The 24499-nt window shown below is 36.8% G+C and overlaps 1 protein-coding gene, 2 non-coding genes and 1 pseudogene across 3 annotated transcripts; all 4 read left to right on the top strand.

Moving 5' to 3' along the window:
* Positions 1–14986: 14986 nt before the first annotated feature.
* LOC103336277 (uncharacterized) lies at positions 14987–18071 on the top strand. The gene is made up of 4 exons (XM_008239322.3): positions 14987–16627; positions 16708–16939; positions 17033–17474; positions 17954–18071. Exons 1-4 carry the CDS (start codon positions 16241–16243, stop codon positions 18069–18071), a joined length of 1179 nt encoding a protein of 392 aa, XP_008237544.3. The 5' UTR covers positions 14987–16240.
* Positions 17911–20476, top strand: LOC103336276 (rRNA 2'-O-methyltransferase fibrillarin 1-like; annotated as a pseudogene).
* LOC148915815 (small nucleolar RNA snoR60) lies at positions 19513–19582 on the top strand. Its single transcript, XR_016128383.1, has one exon. It is a non-coding gene; the product is annotated as a small nucleolar RNA snoR60 (small nucleolar RNA).
* Positions 19592–19669, top strand: LOC148915814 (small nucleolar RNA snoR60). The gene has a single exon (XR_016128384.1). It is a non-coding gene; the product is annotated as a small nucleolar RNA snoR60 (small nucleolar RNA).
* Positions 20477–24499: the final 4023 nt, after the last annotated feature.

The raw sequence follows: 24499 nt of genomic DNA, 5'->3' as shown, positions 1-24499 counted from the left end.
ATGTTGACACATTTGATGAACTGGTGGGTGAGTTTGGGAGTCAAAATATTTGAGATGGGTGTGAAGATATATGGATTAAATGATGCTTATGTAATTTATGAAATTACTTATGCCCTAAACGGCAGTGTATGACATTAATTTTGTAATATATTGTAATGTGATTTCTTCACTTTCATTATTCAGGTTTTGGTCACAAAACAATCAGTACAAAAAATACTGGTTCAAGATTACAAACACGATGGTCTTGATAAAAATGTGAAAAACATACGTCTGTTTTAATAAAATTGTCATAAAAACGACGTTTTGGAGCATTCAACGACCGTAATATATTTACCGATGTCTTAAAGCAACGTAACAATGAAGAACCACGACGCTATTGTGAAACAGTTATTAAGGATATCACATCGGAGAAACATAAAGAGCCGACATGTAATTCCAAATAACACGACTCTAATCCCATAATATCGACGTCTAAAAGACGAGATATCTAACATGAACGTTACAAAAGACGACGTCTTAGATTATGAACTCGTCCGTATCAAATCAAAAATCGTCGTCTTAATTTTACCACGTCGCTTGTTCTCTCATAAACGAAGTGGAAAATGATTAATTCACGACGGTATTTGAAATCCATTGGTAAACTTGTCGACGTAAAGGTATATTTGGACGTCGTTCCATTAAAAAACAACGTTATATGAATGTATTCACGTCTTTTTCTTATGATCATGTCGTTAAAATGACTTTAAACGGTGAATATCGGATAAACTATGTCGTCTAATAGACATTAGACGACTGTAATTTTAGTAATGATGACGTATAAATTATGAAACACGGCTATCTTTTATATGATAAAGACGTTGTATAAATGACTGTGTCATAAGTAATGACCCTAACATATTTTCCACGTCGTTTATTTTCAGATCATGTCGTTAAAATAGTTTTACACGACGATCGACTGAGAAATGTTGCCGTTTCAGATGCATTAGACGACGATTATATTTTAAAAGATGACGTATAAATTATGTAATACGGATCTCATTTATTTGGATCCGATGTTGTTTATTCAGTACAACGTCATCTGTAGAAATACATGCGTCGTAAGTAATGATCCTAACATCTATTTCCACGTCATCATTAATGGAAAAATCGAAGTGGAAAATTTATTTCACGACAGTTGTAGAAACTGTGGTGACGTAGTAGGAATAAATAACGTCGTCGATTATGTATTTAAAGATGTCATAGTTGTATGTGTCGTGAAACATATATTTAACGGTTGTGGGTTTTAGTTCTCGTCGTTGTATGTATCTCTTGCGGCCATGTTCTGTTGAAATATGTCATATGTTGCCTTTTAAACGACGTTTGTTTGTTAGAATTGGTCGTCTATTCTTTTCGTTCATTGTTTTTTAGCTCATTTTCAATACACATACGTCGGTTATTAGTTGTTAATGACGTTGTTTGTTTTAACAACGACAGGGATTTACTGTCGTCGTTTGATTTTGTAAAAGATGTCGGTCGATTTCAGGACGATTTGAAAACCGAATACCTGACGGTGAATTCCCGTCGTCTTTTGCCTATTTTGTAGTAGTGAAATAGTTGAAGTTCCATAGCATCTTAAAAAAAATTGAAGTAAATAAACTAATTAATATAACTTTTTTTTTAAAAATAAAGTACCTAAAGTCAGGTCATGTCCATTAATTTTGGAGGCCACGTGCAAAGAGAGATGTTGAGGCTGACAGGATTCAACTCAGATTCCTCCTCGGAATCCATGACGAACCCTGTTTCCCGTCCGACATCTACTCGATGCCAGACCCACTCTCCTAAAAAGCCTTGTAGCCCTAAATTAAACGGATAAACAAATCAACTTCTACAGAAATTTAGGCCGAGTCTCTCCTATAATTGGAACAAATCCCAAATTACAATACCTGCAATGTAACACCCCGACTCCAAATTTATTGCATATTTTAATTTATTTAAGTGGAATTGAGCATTTACCCGTGGGATAGGGGTATTTTAGTCATTTTCTTATCCGGAAGGAATTTGGGAATTCGGTTGTACCATTGCGTGGGGTGCCCGACGTATGAAGGAGATGTGATTGTGTGCGGGCTAATGAGAATGTAGCGGGCCCTGTTGAGGTCGCACACGCCTTTGGATTAGCCGGCGTGTTGATGACCATACGTGGCCGGGTGCCCGACGGAGAGGAGATGTGATTGTGTGCGGCTGGTGAGAATGTAACCAGTGCCCAAGTGTTGAGGTCGCACGCGCCTTTAGATTAGCCGGCGTGTTGGCATACCTCATACGTGGCGGGTGCGCCCGCGTATGAGGGGAGATATGATTGTGTGCGGGCTGGTGAGAATGTAGCCATGCCCGTTGAGGTCGCACGCGCCTTTGGATTAGTCGACGTGTTGCACCTCACGTGCGTCCCGCGTATGAGGAGATATGATTGTGTGCGGGTGGTGAGAATGTAGCCAGCCCAATGTTGAGGTAGCACGCGTCTTTGGATTAGCCGGCGTGTTGACCTCATACGTGGTCGGGTGCGTCCCGACATATGAGGGGAGATGTGATTGTGTGCGGGCATGTTGAGGTCGCACGCGCCTTTGGATTAACCGCGTGTTGAGAGACCCCATCGTGGCCGGTGCATCCCAGCGATGAGGGAGATATGATTGTGCGGCTGGTGAGAATGTGCCCGTGTTGAGGTCGCACGTGTCTTTGGATTAGCCGGCGAGTTGACCTCATCGTACGCCCGGCGTATGAGGGGAGATATGATTGTGTGCGGGCTGGTGAGAATGTGCCCAGAGTTGAGGTCGCACGCGCCTTTGGATTAGCCGGCGAGTTGACCTCATACGTGGCGAGTGCGTCGGCGTATGAGGAGATATGATTGTGTGCGGGCTGGTGAGAATGTAGCCGCCCAGTTGAGGTAACACGCGCCTTTGGATTAGTCGGCGTGTTGACAGACTCATATGTGGCCGGGTGCGCCCCGGCGTATGAGGAGATATGATTGTGTGCGGCTAGTGAGAATGTAGTCGACCCGTGTTGAGGTCGCATGCGCCTTTGGATTAGCCGCGTGTTGCACCTCACGTGGCGGTGCGCCCCGACGTATGAGGGGAGATGTGATTGTGTGCGGGCTAGTGAGAATGTAGCCGGGCCCGGTTGAGGTCGCATGCGTCTTTGGATTAGCGGTGTGTTGATGCACCCCATGGCGGGTGCGTCCGACGTATGAGGAGATATGATTATGTGCGGGCTGGTGAGAATGTTGTCGCCCGGTGTTAAGGTCGACGCGCCTTTAGATTAGTCGGCGTGTTGACAGACCTCATATGCGGCCGGGTGCGTCCCGACGATGAGGAGATATGATTGTGTGCGGGCTAGTGAGAATGTAGTCGACCCGGTGTTGAGGTCGCATGCGTCTTTGGATTAGCCGGCGTGTTGAGACCTCACGTGGCGGGTGCGTCCCGACGTATGAGGGGAGATGTGATTGTGTGCGGGCTGGTGAGAATGTAGCCAGCCCGATGTTGAGGTCGCACGCGCCTTTGGATTAGCCGCAGTGTGATGCACCCCATACGAGGTCGGGTGCGTCCGTCGTATGAGGGGAGCTATGTGATTGTGTTTGGTGTGTTGTGATGGATAAATCCTAGAATGTATTAAATTGTATGGTACTAATGGTTTATTTGATATTAGGAGCCAGGATGGATACGAAAGAGCTACGTGTAGCTTGATCCCTTAATATGGTACGTAGGCAGCCTGAAGTTACTAGGTGCAGCCACAGATTAGACTCCACTTAGGTGGTCTTATTGAGTTTGGTTTGGACCTCGTTGTTGGTCTCGAAACTTGGTTGAATTGAGGCTTGTCCTGGGGACTAAGTGAGTGAATATGTGCATAAATAGATTTTGAATTTATTATATGCATGTTTGATGCATTAAGTTATTTTAAAAACATTGTGGGCAGTTCTGCTAGAATCATTTGAAGGCCGGAGGCCATTTATGTAAATTGCATGAGATTATATTGTGCGCTGCCGGTTGGGTTATAAAATGTGTTTTATGCAGGTGGAAATTTTGGGAAATGTTCAATTTACAGGAGACTCACGAAATTTTGGCAGAAAGTCTGTGCCCTTAATCCTCTCTCGTAAACGAGGACATAGATTTAAGGAGTGAACCCGCGTGGGTGTGATGTCTCCGCAGGTTCGCCTCGGTTCCGGAAATTCGAGACGGTCCTGTCAACTCATTGTAAGACTCGTGTCTTGGGGAAACAAGAACGGTGAGAATCCCACACGATTCTTTGGAGCGATGGGTGACCCGAAGTTGCTCGTGAGCTCCTAGAAACAAAAGCGTCAATAAGTCGACTTGGATTGTAAGACCCGTGTCTTGGGAAACAAGAACGGTGAGCAATCCCACATCGCTCGGGAGGAAAGGTGAAGTGCTTAAATGTGTGGACACTTCTCTTCCTAGCGACGAGATTCTTAGCCTAGAGCAATCCCAGGATAGGTGACCCACTGGGAAGTTGCTCGTGAGCTCCTAGAAACAAAAGCGTGAGGGCAGAGAGGGGCCCAAAGCGGACAATATCGTGCTAGGGGAGTCGGGTCGTGACATGCAAACAAGTACGAAACTAATCCCAACTTCTAGCATGCACAAGGTAAAGGCACACACAACAGTTAAGATTAATGAAATGGACTATATGCCCTCTACCCAAACACAACGAGCATACAGAGCAACTAAAGATTTAAGTTTACAACCCGAGAAGGAATAAAGCTATAGAGTGAAAAACATTCCTACGGAGTGGACAATGATGATGCCTCGACATGGTGATCTCGACCTCGGAATCTAAGACCTCGGCATGTGAGTGGACGGAAAATAAAGTGTTTAACATAAGTTATAAGTAACGTAAATAACCCTCTTTGTTTTATAAAGTATTGTCAAAACAATAAGCAACAAAGTTCTTTTGTATACGTACATATTTACCAACTGATACTTGAAAATAATTCACTTTAGTAAGCTCATGCAATAACATATGATAAGGAAAACCATATAAATAATACTTCTCCAATTTTTTGGAAAACAATTTAAACTTGTTTATTTAAATCCTTTTTTGTAAAATCGTAAATTTAAATCCACAAAAAAATATCTCATTTACACAAAATATATTAAGCCAGTAATTTCCAAATATCCAATCTCAATTTCAAACCTCATTCAAATATCCATACCTGTACCAGGAAAACAATCCAACACAGGGATCGTTTGCAAGGTTTCAACCTCATCATTGGCATTCTCTTCTTAGGCATCATACATAGGTTGTGTACCAATGTTTGCATCCACTCTATACTCACTATACAACTTTAGCAAGCATGTTCTTATCTCACCAACAATTTCTTCAATCTTATTTGGGTTGAAACTAATATCTTGAAAGCTAGTTTTAAGCATTTGAAGCTTAAATCTTGAGTCTAGCACTAAGGCTACAAAAACCAACTTGTTGACACTCTCAAAAGACCCCCAATACTTGTCAAATTTCTTCTTCATAGAAGAAGCCACATTTTGCAAAATTGGATCTCTTGCATCCATTATTCTCTTCTCAATTTGAACTTGCAAGCTAACCATTTCGTGCAAAGTTATGTGAGATTGAGGAGTTTTCGTTGCACTTAGTTTTAATGTGGTGTCATAGAACTTCTTAAGAAAATGAACAAAGGCTAGTGCCTTCTCCCAATTAGCACTGGCAATGGGTTATGTCGTGTCGGGTTCATGTCGTGTCGAACTCTTAAACGTGTCAAGAAACCTCAACCCGTACACGTCCCGTTTACTAATCGTGTCAAGAATTGCAAACCTAAACACGACCTATTTATAAACAAGTTGACACGACGCGACTTGTGTAACCCGTTTACTAAACAGGCTGGGTTATGTCATAAATCGACAACCTACTTGTTTAATAACCTGCTTCAAATCTAATAACTAGTTACCTGTTTAATAACCTGCTTCAAATCAAATAACTAGTTACCTGTTTAATAACCTGCTTCAAATCAAATAACCAGCTCAAATATTTAGCCAAATCAAACATTCCAACTCAAACATTCCAAAATCACAATGAAATTAAAAAACTTCAAAGTCACTCAAAAATCCAAATAAAACATAAACAGAAATTTTTTGATTAAATTACAACATAAAATACAAAATCACATTCCTAACTAAAATATTCAGCATCAACATTTTCAAGTTTGAGAGCACTATGATACTGATCAAGCACTCTAGCACCAACACTAAATGATGCCACAAATGTGACTGTAGATATTGGAATATCTAGTACATCACGAGCCAAAATAGATGGTTCATGATATCGAAATTGGTTGGCCTTCCAAAAATCAAGAACATTCAAATTCATCTTCCTGTACACTTTAGGCTCATCCAAATACAATTGCAACTGTGACTTTTGGGAAGAAGTGATAGACTCCTCACTTTCAAATGTATCAAATTCCTAATAATATAACAACATTATTGATATCAGCACATAGTCATATATAAACTGAAATTTGATGTATTATGAACAAAATAAATAGTTTTTTACCTTCATAACATTCATGCATTCCTTTGAAACTATGTCATCAACATGAGAACGAACACACTTGAGTTACTTGATATACCATCAATTGATTCGGACTTAGAATGTATTTAAATGTATAAATCAAAGAGAGAACACAACATGTCATGAACTTTGGCCATTTCTTGGGAGTTTGTACCATACAACCTTTTATAAAAAAATTCACAAACTGAATCTTATATCTAGGATCCAATATTACAGCAATTGCAAGGATCAAACTATACTCTTTCCAATACTTATCAAACTTTTCCATCATTTGAATTTCCATAGATCTCATGAAATCATCTAAATCAATCTTAGCATTTCTCAAAGTATCTTCCACCACAAACACTTGAGAAAATACAGATTTGCAGTAGTGTATTTAGTTCCAGAAAAAAGCAAGTCATATCATAAAATTCCTTAAGAAACTTGTTAAGTTTTTCTAATTTTTTCCACTCAACTTCAGAGAGAGAACGCTTATAATTAGAATCACTTAATTGCAAATGCAGAAATGCCCGTTGATAATAAAGTACACTATTAATCATTAGAAATGTGGAGTTCCATCTAGTGGGTACATCTTGGCTCAAACCCTTTTTACAATTTAAAGAAACTTGTGCAACATAATCTAAAAATATATGTTTCCTTCCTTGTGAACCTCTAACATACTTAATACTTTCCCTAATTTTCCCCATAGAATCATGAATGTGTTTCAACCCATCTTGCACTATCAATTTCAGGATGTAAGCACAACATCGAACATGAAAAAAATATTCCATTCATTAATAGTGCATTATGCAAGTTAAGTTGCCCCTTCAACAACATAACAAAACTATCATTTGAAGATGCATTGTCCAAAGTCATACAAAAAAGTTTCTTTTCCATCCCCCAACTAGTCAACAACTTATAGATCTTCTCACACAATGCAACACCACTAAGAGGAGAAGGCATAAAACTGAAATTCAAAATTCTCTTTTTCAATTTCCAATTAGCATCAACAAAATGGGCAGTGAGAGAAAGATAACCATCTATGGTTATAGAAGTCTACAAATTAGATGTCAAACAAACTCTTCCAGTGATTGAACCCAAAAGTTCCTTAAGCTTACCATTTTCTCTATTGTACAAACTCAACACATCAACCTTTGCAATATTTTGAGATATCAATTTGATATCAGCACAAATGTAATTAAACACATCCCTAATTCTAGCAAACTCAACAAATTGAAAAGGCAGCTCATGCTTGATAATTGTCATCACTAGTAATTCACGGAATTTATTAGGATCAAACTTAGCAGACCTTGTTATGATAGACCCTTCAAATTTAGATAATAATAATTGGCCCAAATTGCGAGTATCATATTTCAAACAAGAATCAAGATAACACTTTAAATTTCCAGTACCATATTTACTATCACATAGGTATTTGTGACCACATTTTATGCACTTCGCATAAAGCTTATTATCTAGATTGACGGGAAGAATTTCAAACAAAGTCCATACATGTGATGTGAGTTTTCTATGTCTCTTACCAACATGAGATGCAACAATTGCATTGTTATTGTTAGACGGATCTAAATCTTGCACATTACTTCTAGCTACTTCACCATCAAAACTATCATCCCCATCTTCAAAAACATCCATATGTATAAAACATAATAATTTCATGTTAGTCAAAACATAAACAAAAACAAAGAAATCCAATAAAACAAAAACAAAAAGATCAAGCAAAGCATAAATTAATTACAAAACAAAATTTATTGACAGTCAAAGAGATCAGTCATATAAAACTATCACACCCATCTTCAAAAATATTTGGGGGAACAAAATTCAGATTGTGTAGTTGTCATCCCTCATCCAACAAAAAAGAATTATAATATAAACAAAATTCAATTGAACTAAGTAATTTCATGAATCTTTGATTGGATCTTTTTATTTTCTCCTATGTTTCCTTGCTACTAGGAAAAGCCAACTTGGGTCCAAAATGTAGCCTTTTAATACAAAGATGAAACTCAAATGATTGGTTTTAGAGAAGAAAATAAATATCAGTTTGGCTACAAAAGGGATGCAATTTGTAAGTTGTATCCAAATCAAGTAAAACCAACGATGAAACTAGAGTAAAGTAGTTCCCTTTGTTTTAGACTGAGAGAAGAGAAGAGAATAGGGAGATGAGAGGCGAAGACAGAGAGATGAGAGGCAATGACTAAGAGAGAGTCGCAAAGATGGAGAAACTAAGAGAGAGATGGGGAGATAGAGAGACAAAAAGGATGCAAAAATGGAGAGACTGAGCGACTGAGAGACTGAGATAAGAGATGGAAAGACTAAGAGAGGAGATGCATAGACTGCGAGACGTGGAGAGACAAAGATGGCACCAGGGTTTGGAAATTGGAACGGATTTGGAGGCGGCTAGGTAAGATTCAGATTTAGGTTTTTGAATGAGATGAGAGAGAGAACATGTCACTTTATATATGCGTGTGTTTTTCTAGGTTTTTAATTAAACGGGTTATTGGGTTTTAAGCGGGTTGACACAACCCATTTAATAAAGGGTTAAACAGGTGTTTTAAATGGTTGGTGGGTTGACCCGAAACCCACCGGTTTATAAACGAGTCAACAGCAGGTTGACTCGAAAATGACTCATTTTTTAATCGTGCAAGTTCGTGTCGTGTTTTTACCATATGAGTTTCGAGTCGTGTAACGAATCGTATTGGAAATTGCCACCCCTACTCCTAATCCTCATTTTTTGGGGGTACCTATTCTATTCACAAGATTTTTGTTGGCATCTTTTTCAAGCTCTAATAAGCTTGAAAAACTTCATTTTCCTCCGTCATCCTACTAAACACAATCTTGTTCTCAAAAGCACCCTCAAGCATCTTAAATGTTGAATTTTACTTTGTGACCACATCCAATGAGACATTTGTCATCTCATCCATCATTTCTAAGAGAGTAAACTCTCTAAATTTGTCCAATCTTGTTAGGGATGAGTGAATGTATTTCACACAATTATGGATCCCATCTATTGAGCTAATAAGGTCCTTCAATCCGTCATTCACAATCAATTTCAAAATAAGACATGCACATCTAAAATGCAAATATTTCCCATCAAGAAAAATAGTCTATTGTACATTAAGCCTCTTTCCCACATAATCAATCGCCCCATCATTTATACTCAATCTTATCAGAAACCATGTAAACAATTTCAACTCATAAAAAGACAACTAAACCCTAGCAGTCTCAATCAATACTAGCACCAAAATATTTCCTCTTCATGCAGTGCTTATTCATGTTGATGTTTACAAATTGGGGTTTAATGAAGTCAACTCTTCGTATAGACAAGGAAATTCCCGTATCAGTTAGATATCAACTCGAGGTAAGATCTTAGTGTAACAACAAGAGAGTTGGGAACGACCTAGTAGGGTTATTGAGGTGGGAAGTTTACCATACATGATAGGTTATCACCGTCGTTTCGTTGAAGGGTTTTCCAAGATTGCAAGACCACTTACGCGATTAATAAGGGAATATGTAAGTGACATTTGGTTACAACACTGTGTTTTAAATATGTCCTAAAGCCAAACATGTGATGAAACTTTAAGGATATTTCATTACATTTTACGGTATACTATGAGGTCAATTTAGGTTATAATCTCATTAATAGTTATTTACCTAAACAACAAGTCCATGAGTAGTGACATGGGGAAAGTGATCTAAAGACGTTAGGTCCAGAAGACCTTTATCTATAACTCACACCCTGAAGAGTTCCTGAAGGGTTTTCCAAGATTGCAAGACCACTTACGCGATTAATAAGGGAATATGTAAGTGACATTTGGTTGCAACACTGTGTTTGAAATATGCCCTAAAGCCAAACATGTGATGAAACTTTAAGGATATTTCATTACATTTTACGGTATACTATAAGGTCAATTTAGGTTATAATCTCATTAATAGTTATTTACCTAAACAACAAGTCCATGAGTAGTGACATGGGGAAAGTGATCTAAAGACGTTAGGTCCAGAAGACCTTTATCTATAACTCACACCCTGAAGAGTTCCTGGTCATAGGATTGTCAACTGGGCATTGAAAATCAACAAAGACCGGTATACACTATATCTGCTTAATTGAGAGAATGACTGGTCTCAAATCATTTGTGTAAAAACACTAAGTTAAGTGTATGTGTGTTCACTAGGGAGTGAATTCATTCAGTGCGATCAATTGGGGATCTTCTATAGAAGTTTTACCTACATGTCAAACAAGGTTCAAAAGACCTTTCTCTATAACTCACACCCTGAAGAGTTCCTGGTCATAGGATTGTCAACTAGGCATGAAAATCAACTAAGACCGGTATACACTATATCTGCTTAATTGGGAGACTGACTAGTCTCAAGTCATTTGTGTAAAGACACTAAGTTAAGTGTATAGGTGTTCACTAGGGAGTTAATTCATTGAGCGCAATCAACTGGGGATCTTGTATAGAAGTTCTACCTGCATGTCAAACAAGATCTCCATAGTTACAATAATTAAATTAGTCCTCGACCTGAGTCACCAGAGTTGTCTTGTGGAAGTGTTGTGGACCTTGATATGCTAAAACGTTGTGCTCTTCAAAGGCATAACCATATTGTATGATTGAGGTTCATGATTAATCCATGGAGGCAGGTAAGTGTACAACAAGAGATCTATACCTTTAGTAAAGAAGGAGAATGCTTTGACGATATGATTCAAAATGGTGATTCCAATCATACTTGTATGAGTCATATAAGCTTGAAGTTCACATTAAGGGCTTGCCATGTTTTTCATGCCCTAATGATGTGAGAGAGAGCATTGAGTTAGAAAATGATCATATTACATTGTAATTCCAACTGAATTGGTTTTCCACCTTATTTGACATTGGCCTAGATAACTGTCCTCATAAAAGGGAGAATTAAAAGGGTTTTAATTCACAATCAATTAAAGAAGAGTCTGAATCACCCAATGCCTTGCCGATTAGAACTTAACAGATCACACATCCATAAAGGTGACAAATGAAAAATTAATTAGGAGATGATGAGCAAAGATTAATTAGTTAATAAAGATTAATTAAATAATCAAAGCTCAGGACTTGTATTGGGCCTAAAATTAGTTTTAGAGGTTCAAGGCCTATTGGGCTCATAAGATAAGTTGTACATGACAACTTACAAGATGAAGTCCAAGATGCCTAATAAGGAGAGAAATTTGGCCATATGGTGAAGTTAGTAGGTTTGACCCACTTGATGGCTTACATGGATCATTTTAAGTGAAATAGGTCATCAATGACCCAACTTAGAATGCCTAGCCTACAAATACATGGCTATGAGTTGAGTCATCTTAGGGTTTTTTGGATGATATATGGGAGGAGGAGGAGACAACACCATGCCTCTCCCTCCCCTCCACCATGGTCGGCCACACAAGGAAGGTTACTAGCACCTCCACCTCCTTGTGTTCTTCATCTCCTCCTCCATCCTCTTCCTTTGGTATGTATGAAGTTAGAGACCAAACATTTGGATGGCTCTCTTTTGGAAAATCATGTGGTGAAGGCCCTCCATAGGTGATCAATCTTGAGCTTTACTCAAGGCAGTGGTTCAAAGGCATAAAGAAATCTCTACTATCTCTAGTAGTTTGTAGAAGTGTCTAAGTGCTTTAATCCCTTTAGGCCTAAAGATACTTAGGTTAGATTTTGTTTTTAAGTTCAAAGTTTTAATCTTTGATTCTGTTGCCTAGATATCAAGTGTATTCTCATCTTTGTGCCTTAATGAATCTAAAATATCCTAAGGTTTCCTTCAGAGTGGTTGTACCACCGTCTCATTATACCTTCAAGATTTCAACAAACAATATACTCATACATGAATATTGCCTCCATGTAAGCATTATATCGCTTGCTCACTCACACAAACAAAGCAAAAGAAAACGAACATGAAGAGGTCACAATGTTATAAACCTTTACCAAATTTACCCTCACAAAGTTTGTCTACATACTCAAGCACAAATGTAATGTTGCACTTCCCGTCTCTTCTAGGGTTTTACACTTTTAGCACCATCTCATTATACCTTCCTGATTTCAACACACAATGATACTCATACACGAATATTGCCTCCACGTAGCATAATATCGTTCGCTCACCCGCTCAAACAGAGCAAAAGAAAATGGACATGAAGGGGTGATTCTAAACCTTTACTAAATTTACCCTCACAAAGTTTGTCTATATGCTCAAGCAATTAGGCTCTTCTAAGGTTTCACATTTTTCTTTCCTCTTCCCAAAACAATATGAGGTAAGCTCTTCAACTTTCTTCAATACTTTATTTCCAACCACTTAGGCTTATTTGGTAATCCCTAAAGTCGCCACCTCATTGTAACCGCCCTACTCTTCATGCTACAATCCCTTGATTTGTGGAACACTTCTTCACAAGCCACCACGTCATTAGACACATGTTTATCATGGATATAACTACCAATCATGATCCCCTTTTTTATTGAACCACTCTCCCACATTTTCATATTTTCGTAGAGCAATAACCACTCAACTAACTAGGTAGTTATCCTTCATCTTTTTAGTTATAGCCGCCCACTTCTCTAGGTGATTAAGCCATCTAGTCACCATGCTAGTAACTACACACTCTCTAGGTAGTTATCTAAGTAGCCTACTTCATTCCTTAAATGTAGGACACACTTGTTTAGTGCTTCCTTGATTTTAGGAACCTCCAAACTGCCACTAACTTACCCTCAACTACTTATGCCAAGTGTTATTCCGCCAACAATCTTAGCTCCAATGACTTAGGTGTGTCCACTTCACTTGTTACAAGCCATTTTCGTACAACCTTAGCACATTTGCGCTCGCCAATTAATGTGTCTAGAAAGTATAAATCAATAAACACCATGTAATAAAATAATATTTTAATTTGACATGTAAAACTCTATATGTCAAATTACTACATAAGTCATTAAATTCAAATTTAATGTTTGATATTTGACATCGCCTCGGAGATGCTCTTAATATTTTTGTCCAATAAGGGTATTTTGATATTTTTGAATGTTTCATGGATTATGCTTCATAAATTTTTTGTGATGATAATGTTAAAAAGAAAAACAAAAGCTTCATCATTACACCCTTAATAGTCGACATACATTTAAATATTGACCTTAAATCTTTTTGTTCTTTTAGTTATGGATAGCAATGGTTGCCAATAGGTGCCCACAGAGAGTCCGGTTTACCTGTTACCAAAGTTCCTGTGCCCCCTTGTTTTCCTTCTAGATTCGTGACATGTGGCAAGCCACTTAACACCACTTAACTCATTTTGCTTCTTTTTACTGTTTGTTTTTTTTTTGCTTTTTCTCCCTTCTTCTGGTTCCCTCTCCCTTTCTCTCCTTCGTCTCCCCTCCTCTGCTTCCTTTTTGGTTCTCTTTTCCAGTTCTCCACCACCATGTTTTTTCTTTCTCTTTTTTTTTTTTTTTTTTTTTTTTTTTTTTTGCATCTGCTTTGTTTTTCTTTTTCTCTCCTCTCCTTTTTTATTTCTTTTCTTAGTTTCTCCTTCACCCCATTTTTCCCTACTTTATTATTTTATGAGTTCCTCTCTCCACAAACTCACAAAGGTTTATATTTGGGACTAATTAAATGGGGTTGGATTGGGTGATGTTGGGTTATCTAAATTGGTTATGGAGGGTGCAACAAGGTCTTGCTCTTATTTTGTCCTATTGGTTATGGAGGGTGCAATAATATGATATGTATATCATGCCTGCAAATCTGCTTCTATTGACTCCAAGGATAGACGGTTTCAAGGCCATTACATATATCGATGCCCCATTCTTTATCACACTTGGGCAAAACTGACCCTCTTTCTATTATTTCCCCTACTCTAGCAATTACCTATTTGATAATCACTCCCTCGAAATCTTGAGGTTTTATTGCATCAGTTCATACTTAACGCAATAAGCTGCCAATTAGAAGGTTTCTTTCTTCAATTATTTCTGATTTTCTGAGGGTCTTTTTTTGATATTATCCATTTTCAGATGCTTGCTTGCTGGTGCACTGTATATTTTGTCTGCAAATATGCTATCTGCAGGTGTTGTGTATTGGTTATTTTCATGCCTTTGGTTTTTTCTAGGCTGCCAAAGAGTCACCCTTTTGTATCTACTTGACTATAATTTATGAACCTTTTTAGACGCAAGAAAATTGCATGTGATTCACTTGCTTTAGCTTATTTATATATATATATATATATATATATACATACATACAAAAATGCTAGTGCTGTAATGAGCGGAGTGATGGTTCCTTGTTCTTGTCCAATTGCAATGCCTCCAATCCAGTTACTGGTGACTTTCATGAGGCTTGAAAATATCTTGTTTCATACGTACGTCGTCAACCTAATAAGACTTCTCCTTGCTCCAAAATATGGTGCACTTTAGCCGGATTTTGTTTGTTGTTAATGTGAGCTGGTCCTATACCAACTGGAGCAAGAAAGTTGTTGGAAATTATGAAAACCATTAGCATATCATTTCATAAATTCACTTCAATCCTTAGCCTCTTCACTGTCATTAGTATAATGTCTGAACTTTCTGTAACTTGTTAGTTTTATGTTGTTGTCATCTTTTATTCATGCAATAAGGATCCTTTGTGGTATATATTATCTTAGAATTGTTTGATTGTGATTGATAATTTGGTTAGCGTAAACTCAAATTTTATTGTTGGAATTTATTATTGTGAATTTATGACTGCAGCTTTTTTGCTTTTTTCATATGCTTTGCTTTGCTCTCGCTGTAGTCCTAGGCTTTTCTGCTTATAATTAATTTCTTTCCTTTTGTTTATTTTTGGTTTTTGAAATCACTACAATTCAACCTCCTACTACTATTGTCTTGTTTAGGAGGGTCTTGGTTGTGAATGGTTGAATTTATTTTGAAGCTCTGTCAGTGACTTGTACAGGACTGATGAACTTTGGTTGATTTTATGCTTCTAAGCATTTCATATGATTTATTCTATTTTTTGTTTTCCATGTTTTTGAATATATTCAGTCCGGACTTTCTACTATTCTTTCTCCCCGAATAAACCAAAGATTATGCTTTTTCTGAAGTTGAACCTCTTGCTTTGGATGCTTGTATGGTTGTGCTGAGTTGTAGTACCTAATTTATATGATTATTACAGTAACTGTCTACACATGCTGAAGAATCATGGATCTTTATTGAAAATTTATAAAGTATTGATGTCTCCTATGGGCTTTTGATGTTAACAACATTAATTTGGGGATATATGATTACATAATTGTAACTGTCTACACATCTTTTGGTTATTTTTGTTATGCAATTGTTTTGTTACTCATTTGTCCGTTTCACTACTCGTCCGACGATAAGAATTTGTTTTGGATAGTTGAGATTTCTGTATTAGTCCGTGTTGGTAAACTTGTTATGTTGGGGATTTATTGTGTTTGGGATCCTAGCTAAATTTTGTTCTTGTTGCTATTGAAGGATATTTATCTTTGTTTACCATGTTTTTCTTATTCCTTGTTATATTTTTCTTTATTATAGAGGATGGACTCAAATGAAGTTGACAACTGTCATTCAAGTTCTAAAAGTGATTCATCATCTCATTCAAGTTCTGAAAGTGATTCATCATCTAATTTGGATGATTCACTTGGAGAGTTGCTTTTATTTATAAAACTAAATGAATATTACTCACGTTTACATAAAAGCCATGTATGATTTCACAACTCTCAGGTCGCCAATTTGTGATAGAGTTGTTGACTGGACATCCAAATAGGTTATTTGATTTTGCTAGAATGGATAAGAACACATTTATGAACTTGTGTTCAACATTGAGGGGCTTGGATTTCTTACAAGATGATAGATCAATTTGCGTCGAGGAGTCAATGTGCATGTTTTTGCGTATTATTGGGCATACAACTCGTAATAGGATGGATGCTGAGAAATTTCAACATTTTAAAGAAACCGTGTCTAGACAGTTTAATAGAGTTCTCAAAGCAATATGTCGATTTGGTACTCAGATAATTCAACCTCCAAATATGGATATGACACCTCCTAAAATCATGGGGAATCCTAATTACCACCCGTGGTTTAAGAAAAATGTGATTAACTTAACTAATTTTTTTTCTTCTTATTATATAGTTAAGTACTAGCATGTCATGGTTTAATTGTCATTTGGTAGGATTGTATTGGTGCTATTGATGCAACACACATCAATGCATGGGCTCCTGCATCAAAACAAATTCCATATCGAGGCAGAAAAATTGAGGTGACACAAAATATTATGTGTGCTTGTTCGTTTGACATGTTGTTCACATATGTTTACACGGGATGGGAAAGAACGGCTAATGACTCAAGAGTATTGATGGATGCAATAAGTAGAGAAGAGAACAACTTTCCATTGCCTAAAGAAGGTATGAAATTATTTAAACATATCGACTTACAATATATATTTTTATACTATATTTAAATGGAGTAAAATACTTATATTAATTGTTCTTAAATAGGAAAATATTATGTTGTTGATTCTGGTTATGCAAATATGCGTGGGTCTCTAGCACCATATCATGGAGAGCGTTATCATTTGTGTGATTATAGAGGGAGAGGCAGACATCCAAGGGGGGCAATGGAATTGTTCAACTATAGGCATTCATCACTACGTAACGTTATTGAAAGATGCTTCGGAGTGCTTAAGGCTCGCTTTCCTATTTTGAAGTTAATGCCAAATAATTCAATCAGGAAACAAAAACGTATTCATGTTGCTTGTTGTACTGTGCATAACTTCATTAGAATGCAATCAAGAAATGACATCATATTTCATCAATATCAAGCCAATGATCTTCAAGTGGTAGATGAAGAAAGCTCTGAAGTGAATCAAGAACACATCCATTTGCATGAGGACAATGCTAATCAAATGAGTGATGTTAGAGATCACATTCCCGAAGCAATGTGGATGGATTATATTCAGAATCATTAGTCTTATATTTTATTTAGTCTAGAATGTTTTAATTTAATATGTATTATTTAAGACTTGAAGACCAATTGAGCTTGTCGATCATACATGTATGGTATTAAAATATGGATGTTCAAATAGTATGTTTAATATAATTTTGATAATGTTTATCAAAATATCTTAATCATAAAAAATTAAGAAAAAAAAATTATTTTCAAGAATTCAACCAAACAAGTTTTCAAATTTTAAAAATTCAAAAACAGTTTTTAAGTTGTATACCAAACAACTTTTTGAATCTTAAAAAATGGATTTGAGAACTCATTGTTTTTAAGAAAAATAACAATTTTTGAGTTCCCTACTTGGATAGGGTACCAAACAGGCCCTTAGTTATTTACTATTTTCTCTTCATTTTGGTTCTTAGTTTCTGAGTTGTTTTACTTTTGAGTTTATGGTTGTTGTTTGGAAATTTTTGCAGGAGCCCTTATAAGTTTGTGGGTTTTGTGCAGGTCATGGTGGTAGTGGTAGTCGAATCAGGGGTAGGGGTGATGGAAGGAGATGTGGAAGAGGAGGAGGCAGGTTTAGTGGTGGAATAGGAATGATGGGTGGAAAAAGAGTTGTGGTCGTGCCTCACGGACATAAAGGGGTTTCATTGCCAAGTGTAAAGAAGAGTATCTTCTTACCAAGAGTTTAGTGCCGGGGAAGCTGTCTACAACGAGAAGAGGATATCTGTTAAGGTCGGTTTCTTTCATTCGTTTTCTTATTTAAATGTCTTCAACACAATTGATATTTTCATTAGGGATTGCTATCTATCGGTTCAAAGCAATAACATTAGGGATTACTAAATGGTTTTGGCTGTGTCTTGCAATTTTTAATTTCATGGTTAATGAATGTGATTGTATTGTGTTTGTTCACCTTAAAAGTGCATTTTCTTCCATTCAGAATGAGGATGGAACAAAAGACCAATATATAATTTGGAATCCTTTCTGTTCTAAGTTGGCTGCAGCTATTCGCATTGGTGTTTATGATATATCGATTATAAGTTTTGATTCCATGATTTCTTACATTCTATTTTGTCTATTTTCTATCCATGATTTTGAGTCTACAATCTCTTTGTTTCTGTATGTCGATGAAGACACATGGCGCTCGTGTTCTCTACCTTGGGGCTGCTTCTGGCACCACAGTGTCTCATGTTTCTGATATTGTTAGCTCTGTAAGTGTTGCTTGTAATACTGCAGCTCTTAAATTGGTTAAGCTGAGAATAGATTCTTATAACTGCTATTCTTTTTTGTAGACTAGATTTGTTTTTGCAGTGGAGTTTTCTCATATAAATGGTAGAGACTTGATAAACATGGCTATGACGCGCAGGAATGTTATACCCATTATTGAAGATGCCAGACATCTGGCTAAATATCGTATGCTTGTTGGCATGGTTGATGTGATATTTTCTGATGTTGCACAACCGATCAGGTTTGTTTCTTGCCATTCTGGTCTGTGCTAGTAGCTAACATTAAATTTGAGAGACTGGGGGTGGGGTGGGGGTGGGGGTGGTGGGGTGGTATTCGTTGGTTGAGCTGGTGGCAGAGCATGTTCTTAAGGGTTTTACAAGTTCAAGGATTTCCATACTTCATGTGAGTTTGTTTTTAGCTTATTGATTTACTAATTCATATCACCTGTATTGCATTTGCCTGAGTTGAATTTTTTTGCTTTTGATAAAGCACAACTGTTTTTGAGTTAATTCTTATTCCCCTTCAGGACGTCATGTATGATGTGAGCTCAAGTTTTATGATGCGTACTGCGTTTTTCATTTGAAATGTTCTTTCTGTTTGTCATTATTTTTATTGGGTCAGTGTATTATGACAATCTTTTCTCATGCTTATTTCTTTTTTGGAAGCTTACTAGGCTTTGTATGTACCTGTTTTACCCATTCTTATTTTGGAGCTAGGTATTGGATAGTTTTCCCCTTGTGCAATGAGTCATACATTCCCTTATGTCCCTTCAATGTAATTGTAGAATATTTGTGCTTACTACTGTATTGAGCATGTGAAGAAGTACTCAGTTTCCCCTTCAAGACATTATGGGTGATGTAAGCCAAGTTTCTGATGCTCCTGATGTCAAGTAGTTGATTTTGGAAAGAAGTACTCATATTCCCCTTCAAGACATCATGGGTGATGTAAGTCGAGTTTCTAGTGCTCCTGATGTCAAGTAGTTGATATTGTGGTGTTGCTTCTCTCTCTCTCTCTCTCTCTCTCTCTCTCTCTCTCTCTCTCTCTCTCTCTCTCTCTCTCTCTCTATCTCTCTATTGTGTTTCTGGTAGTAGCCTTCTGGTCAATGTTTAGGATGGTATTAGCAAGGCACTCCTTGGGGGTTAAGGCCTGAGGCTTGGCCACAATCTCTTGCCACAGGTTTCTCCTAGGTCACTTCAGTTATTTGCATCTAAAAATTGTTTGCTCTTTTTAATGATCTTTGCAGGGTAGGATTTTAGCATTGAATGTGTCACATTTTCTCAAGGCTGGAGGTCACTTCATTATGTCAATCCAGGTTTGCTTCCAAAATTCTCAGTAGTCTTTGTCATTAGACATGAGGTCTCTTAGTTAGCCTATATATTATACTCCTTGAACCCCTTTTGGTTTTGCAAAGAAGCACTAATAAGTCATAAGGAAAGTTGCCTTTCACTGCTTAGTCTAGTGTTTCATGAATGTGGTTTGTCATTTCAGGCCAATTGCATAGAGTCAACCGTGTCTGCAGAAACAGTGTACAAATCAGAGATGAAGAGGCTGGAAGCAAATGAGTTTGATCCACTTGAACGAGTCTCTCTTGAACCTTACGAGCACGACCATCATTTTGTTTTGGTGGCTATCATGTGCCATGAAGTGCTTGGAATTGTTGGCCATGTATAATATGATCATCGCTGAGCAGCAGGGCAAAAAGTCATATTTTGTCCGTGTAGTTTGCCACTTTTACCACTTTGGTCCTTGTCGTTTCAATTTTGTTAATTTTGTCTCAGTACTTTTAATCTCGAGCAATTCGAGGACAATCGTTATTTTCTGTCAAATTTTTTTTACTCTTTGGGATTATGGGTTAGGGTTCTTTGAAAATTTTCAGTCCTAGGTTGTTCGACAATGTCAAAAGTCTACTACCAGCCAAGCTCCAAGATTCCCATTTTGCAATTTTGAAACGAGAATAGCAACTTCAATGACTATTAAGAGTCATGGAAGACGATTTCTAGAAGTGTAATATGTCACGCCCCGAATTTCCAACAACAAATAACATGCTAAGTTATTACAGAGAAACCTATCTAGGACGTGAGGCTCGGAACCTTCAACAAAAGTACAAGGAATTTTTTTTTCCTTTTCCATAATACAATACCACATGTTCCAAACCACAATGTCAATACTGACCCAATCTCCTGAGTCAAATATTACATTACAACATATGTAATAAATTGAACAATCAACTTAATACACATTCTGCTCCTCAAAGCTTAATACATACAGCGGAAGTCTAAACACACCAACACTGTCAAACCAAACTTTGTGTACTGCAAGTACACCTTCTGCATTCTTCTCCTTATGAAGTCATGGGTTCCTATTCCCTGCAAGATTAACGCCTACATTGTTGAATAGTATACTGGGTTCACCAAAGAACAGACCCGATAAGCTTTTTAAAGCTCGTATGAGTAAACCACAATCAACAGTATAAATATGTTATTTATAGGTAATATACAAACACATGCACTTTCATTAGCGTACCACAATCCTTGTATAGCCAAAGGTAATCATACTCAATCATCTCGTCACAATCACAATTCTTTTAATTTATAAGAATTGTTTGGTCCTCAGCTGTCCCAAAAGCCGTTTCAAATCCGTTAGAAACACAACCCATAAATGTCACTCGTGGACAATAAAAGTGAGAATGCGCTCGACTCTCTCAACTCACGAACACTAAAGTCCATAGACAATAGTGCATGTTCACAAATCTGCGCCGAAGCCAAGTAACTATGTGTTACCCTCGTGAACATTGTAATGGCGCCAACTAGAGCTTTAACTGGTTTGGAGCCTTGCGCCTCAGGGCTACAATCCCAAATCAAAACACATTTAATTGATTTTAAACTCACACCAAAACTGTTTCTCAAAATCCACAATAGCATGTTAATTATATCCATTAACATTATCATAAGCACATTATATTTAATATAATAATACGTGATTTTACTCACAAACCAGATGGTTTTACTCACCTCCTGTTCAATTTGCATCTTCAACAACTCAAAGAATCCTCAAACTTAAAACTCACAAAGCTCTCTGGCCTCACAATCCTCAATGAGCAACTTAAGCTCCAACAGTACCCAAGAAAAGTACGTAAACTCAACTTAACACAAAACGTCAAAATCCAATAATGATTGAGCTCCCAGCTCATCTCAACAAATCGTGCACTTGAACGCAAAATGAGGAGACTTAGAGGCCATATACTTCTGTGGCTCACATGGAGGAGAAAGATCAAGAAGCAAAGATCAAATATCAAAGATCAAAGAGGAGATCAACAAAGAGTAATCATCAAGAGAAGACCAAACACAAATCATCAAGATAAATGCATGTTTAATATTCAAATGAACTTCGAAAAAATGTTTTGAAATTTCTTCAATTGGTATCAGAGCCATAGGTCATGAACTTGATATGTTTTAGGGTTTAGAGATGCATATATGGGTTGTATATTCATTTAAAAGTATAATAGTTATACTTGATTTATTTTGATATGTTTGAACAAAAATCAAATGGAGTGAAATGGATTGTTTGGGATTTTGGATTTCCAAATTTATATTTTGATGATTGGTGCTCTCTTTGTAATCATATATGTATGTATGTATGAACATTAGAGCATAGTTGAATTAAAACCCCCATGATTTTAACTTCATGAAATATATGATATTAAGAGCATGAGATGGTTAAAATGAAATATGGATTTTTCCGGAAATAACATGAACATTCATATTAGTTCATATGTATGCTCTTGGCGTTCTTGATGTTCTTGTTATGGGATCTTTTTGATCCATAAGTTAGGTGAATAATTTTGATGATTGTGTTATTGGAATTTTCCACCAAGATCATTCAACAGATGATGATGATGTTTTAGTATAAAATTGAAAGTTTTTCAAAATGTTTCCACTTGATAAACATTTACCCACACACTAAAATTAATAAGATTACTTTGGTGAGTGCATAGGGTCTATCTAGATGTAAATGATGGTGATTTGATATAAAAATGCCAAAGTTGATCAAATTATTCCTATATTCCTATCACTAATTATTTACCCACCACGCTAAAATTAATTTTGATTACTTTGGTGAGTGTGGTTGGCCTACCTAGTCACATTCATGATTATTCACCTTGTTGGAATAATCATGATCACCACTTTGTGTTATACAAATGCATGCTTTAACCCCACACCCTAGTGGATCAACAATGGATCCATTATTAATTGTTGAATAATTTTGGACCTAGTTGCAATATATGTTGTGTAACTATGCCTAAAAGGTTTCTACAATTACATTTACTATTGTAGTAAAATATATTCACTCCATGGTAAATTTATTTTATTTGAATATCGTTACCACTTGAATTAAACCCATATATATGTATGCATCACAAGAGCATGTGTTCACATTGCTAGTTTAATTGTTTAAAGCGTTTAAATAATTAAATGATGGTTATGGACTTAGACCGAACACTTGAGCTATGTGATTGGCTATGTAATAAGAAAATGTCTTTCATGCCAAATCACCATCCAAGACCATGATCCAACATTCCCACTATCTCAAGCAAATGGTTTCTAAAACATTTAGTGGGAGTATTATGTGCTACTAATATATTGCACTGTAAACCATTTAATGAGATTAGATAAGTAATTTTAACAATATTAAAATTGGATTAAAATGAGACCTATTTAACTACTCTCAAGGCAATATTAAGTTGATAAGAGAAATGGCACTTTGAATGCTATTTTGTGGCCTTCCACCATGGTAGTCTCTTATTGGGTGGCACATTTACACTTTGTTGTACCTCAGTGAGGCAACATCTAGTACTTGTAGCCATCCAAGGGAAGCCTATTACACATATTTTATGTAGTGCGAATAGATAACAAGTGTGGCCAACAAATCATTAGGTTGAGGACATACTTGAAACCCTATACCTACAAGCATGGTGGGAATAAGTTAATTAAGACAAACGAAACCAACAAACTATTAGGTTGAGGTCTAGTGATGGGTATTCACATTAATGATGTGATTGGACAAGAGTATCCTCTCATTAGTAACATAGCAATCCAACAAACTGTTAGGTTGAGGAAAACTATGTGAAAGTGAGACTCCCATCCCCACTAAGAGTTTCAATGGAAACTCTCGGATTTCAAGAGGGATATGAAATTTGCCAAAAATAGTGGGACCTACCATCATGACTTAAAGACTCAAGTCCTTAGTAGAAGATTAATCTAAATTAAAATCTATTTACGTTATGCATAATTTCAAAATAACCATCACAAACCCAATCTCAAAGATACTTGACTCAAATGTCCAAGATGACATGAACTATAAGCACCAACTTGTCCTATAATTGGATGAGATTTGTTGTGTAGAAGAAAAACCCCACCACATACCCCTCTTGGTACATATGACACTAAGGAGGAGACAAAGGCTTATAAGAAGCATGTGTCAGATGACAACTGAGGCAAAGATACATGTTGGCATCCATGAAAAGGTGAAGCTACTCCTAGCTTACAATACCATATGTGAACTTGTTATGACAAGAATGGTAAGTGGATTCCCAGTTAATCAACATGATCTCAAAGTAATATGATTACTTAAGAGATTGGAAAATATGGATTTTTCTTTGATGTTAAAGTTCAATAAGATTCTTTCTTTCATCCCTATCATCAGTTAATCCCAATATGTTATGAACTATAATATTAGAAAGATGAAGAACACCTTATCTGAGGTACTCAACATGGCTACAGTAGATTAAATGAATA

Source organism: Prunus mume, linkage group LG6 (genome assembly GCF_029339155.1).
Source record: "Prunus mume cultivar Tortuosa linkage group LG6, ASM2933915v1, whole genome shotgun sequence".
In the NCBI taxonomy this organism is placed as follows: domain Eukaryota; kingdom Viridiplantae; phylum Streptophyta; class Magnoliopsida; order Rosales; family Rosaceae; genus Prunus; species Prunus mume.
This window is presented reverse-complemented; position numbering and strand designations above follow the sequence as displayed.

Coding starts and splice junctions, on each gene's coding strand:
- LOC103336277 (XM_008239322.3), top strand. CDS start 16,241: ATGATTTCACAACTCTCAGGTCGCCAATTTGTGATAGAGTTGTTGACT. Junction 16,628..16,707: donor ACCCGTGGTTTAAGAAAAAT/GTGATTAACTTA, acceptor GTCATTTGGTAG/GATTGTATTGGTGCTATTGA. Junction 16,940..17,032: donor CTTTCCATTGCCTAAAGAAG/GTATGAAATTAT, acceptor GTTCTTAAATAG/GAAAATATTATGTTGTTGAT.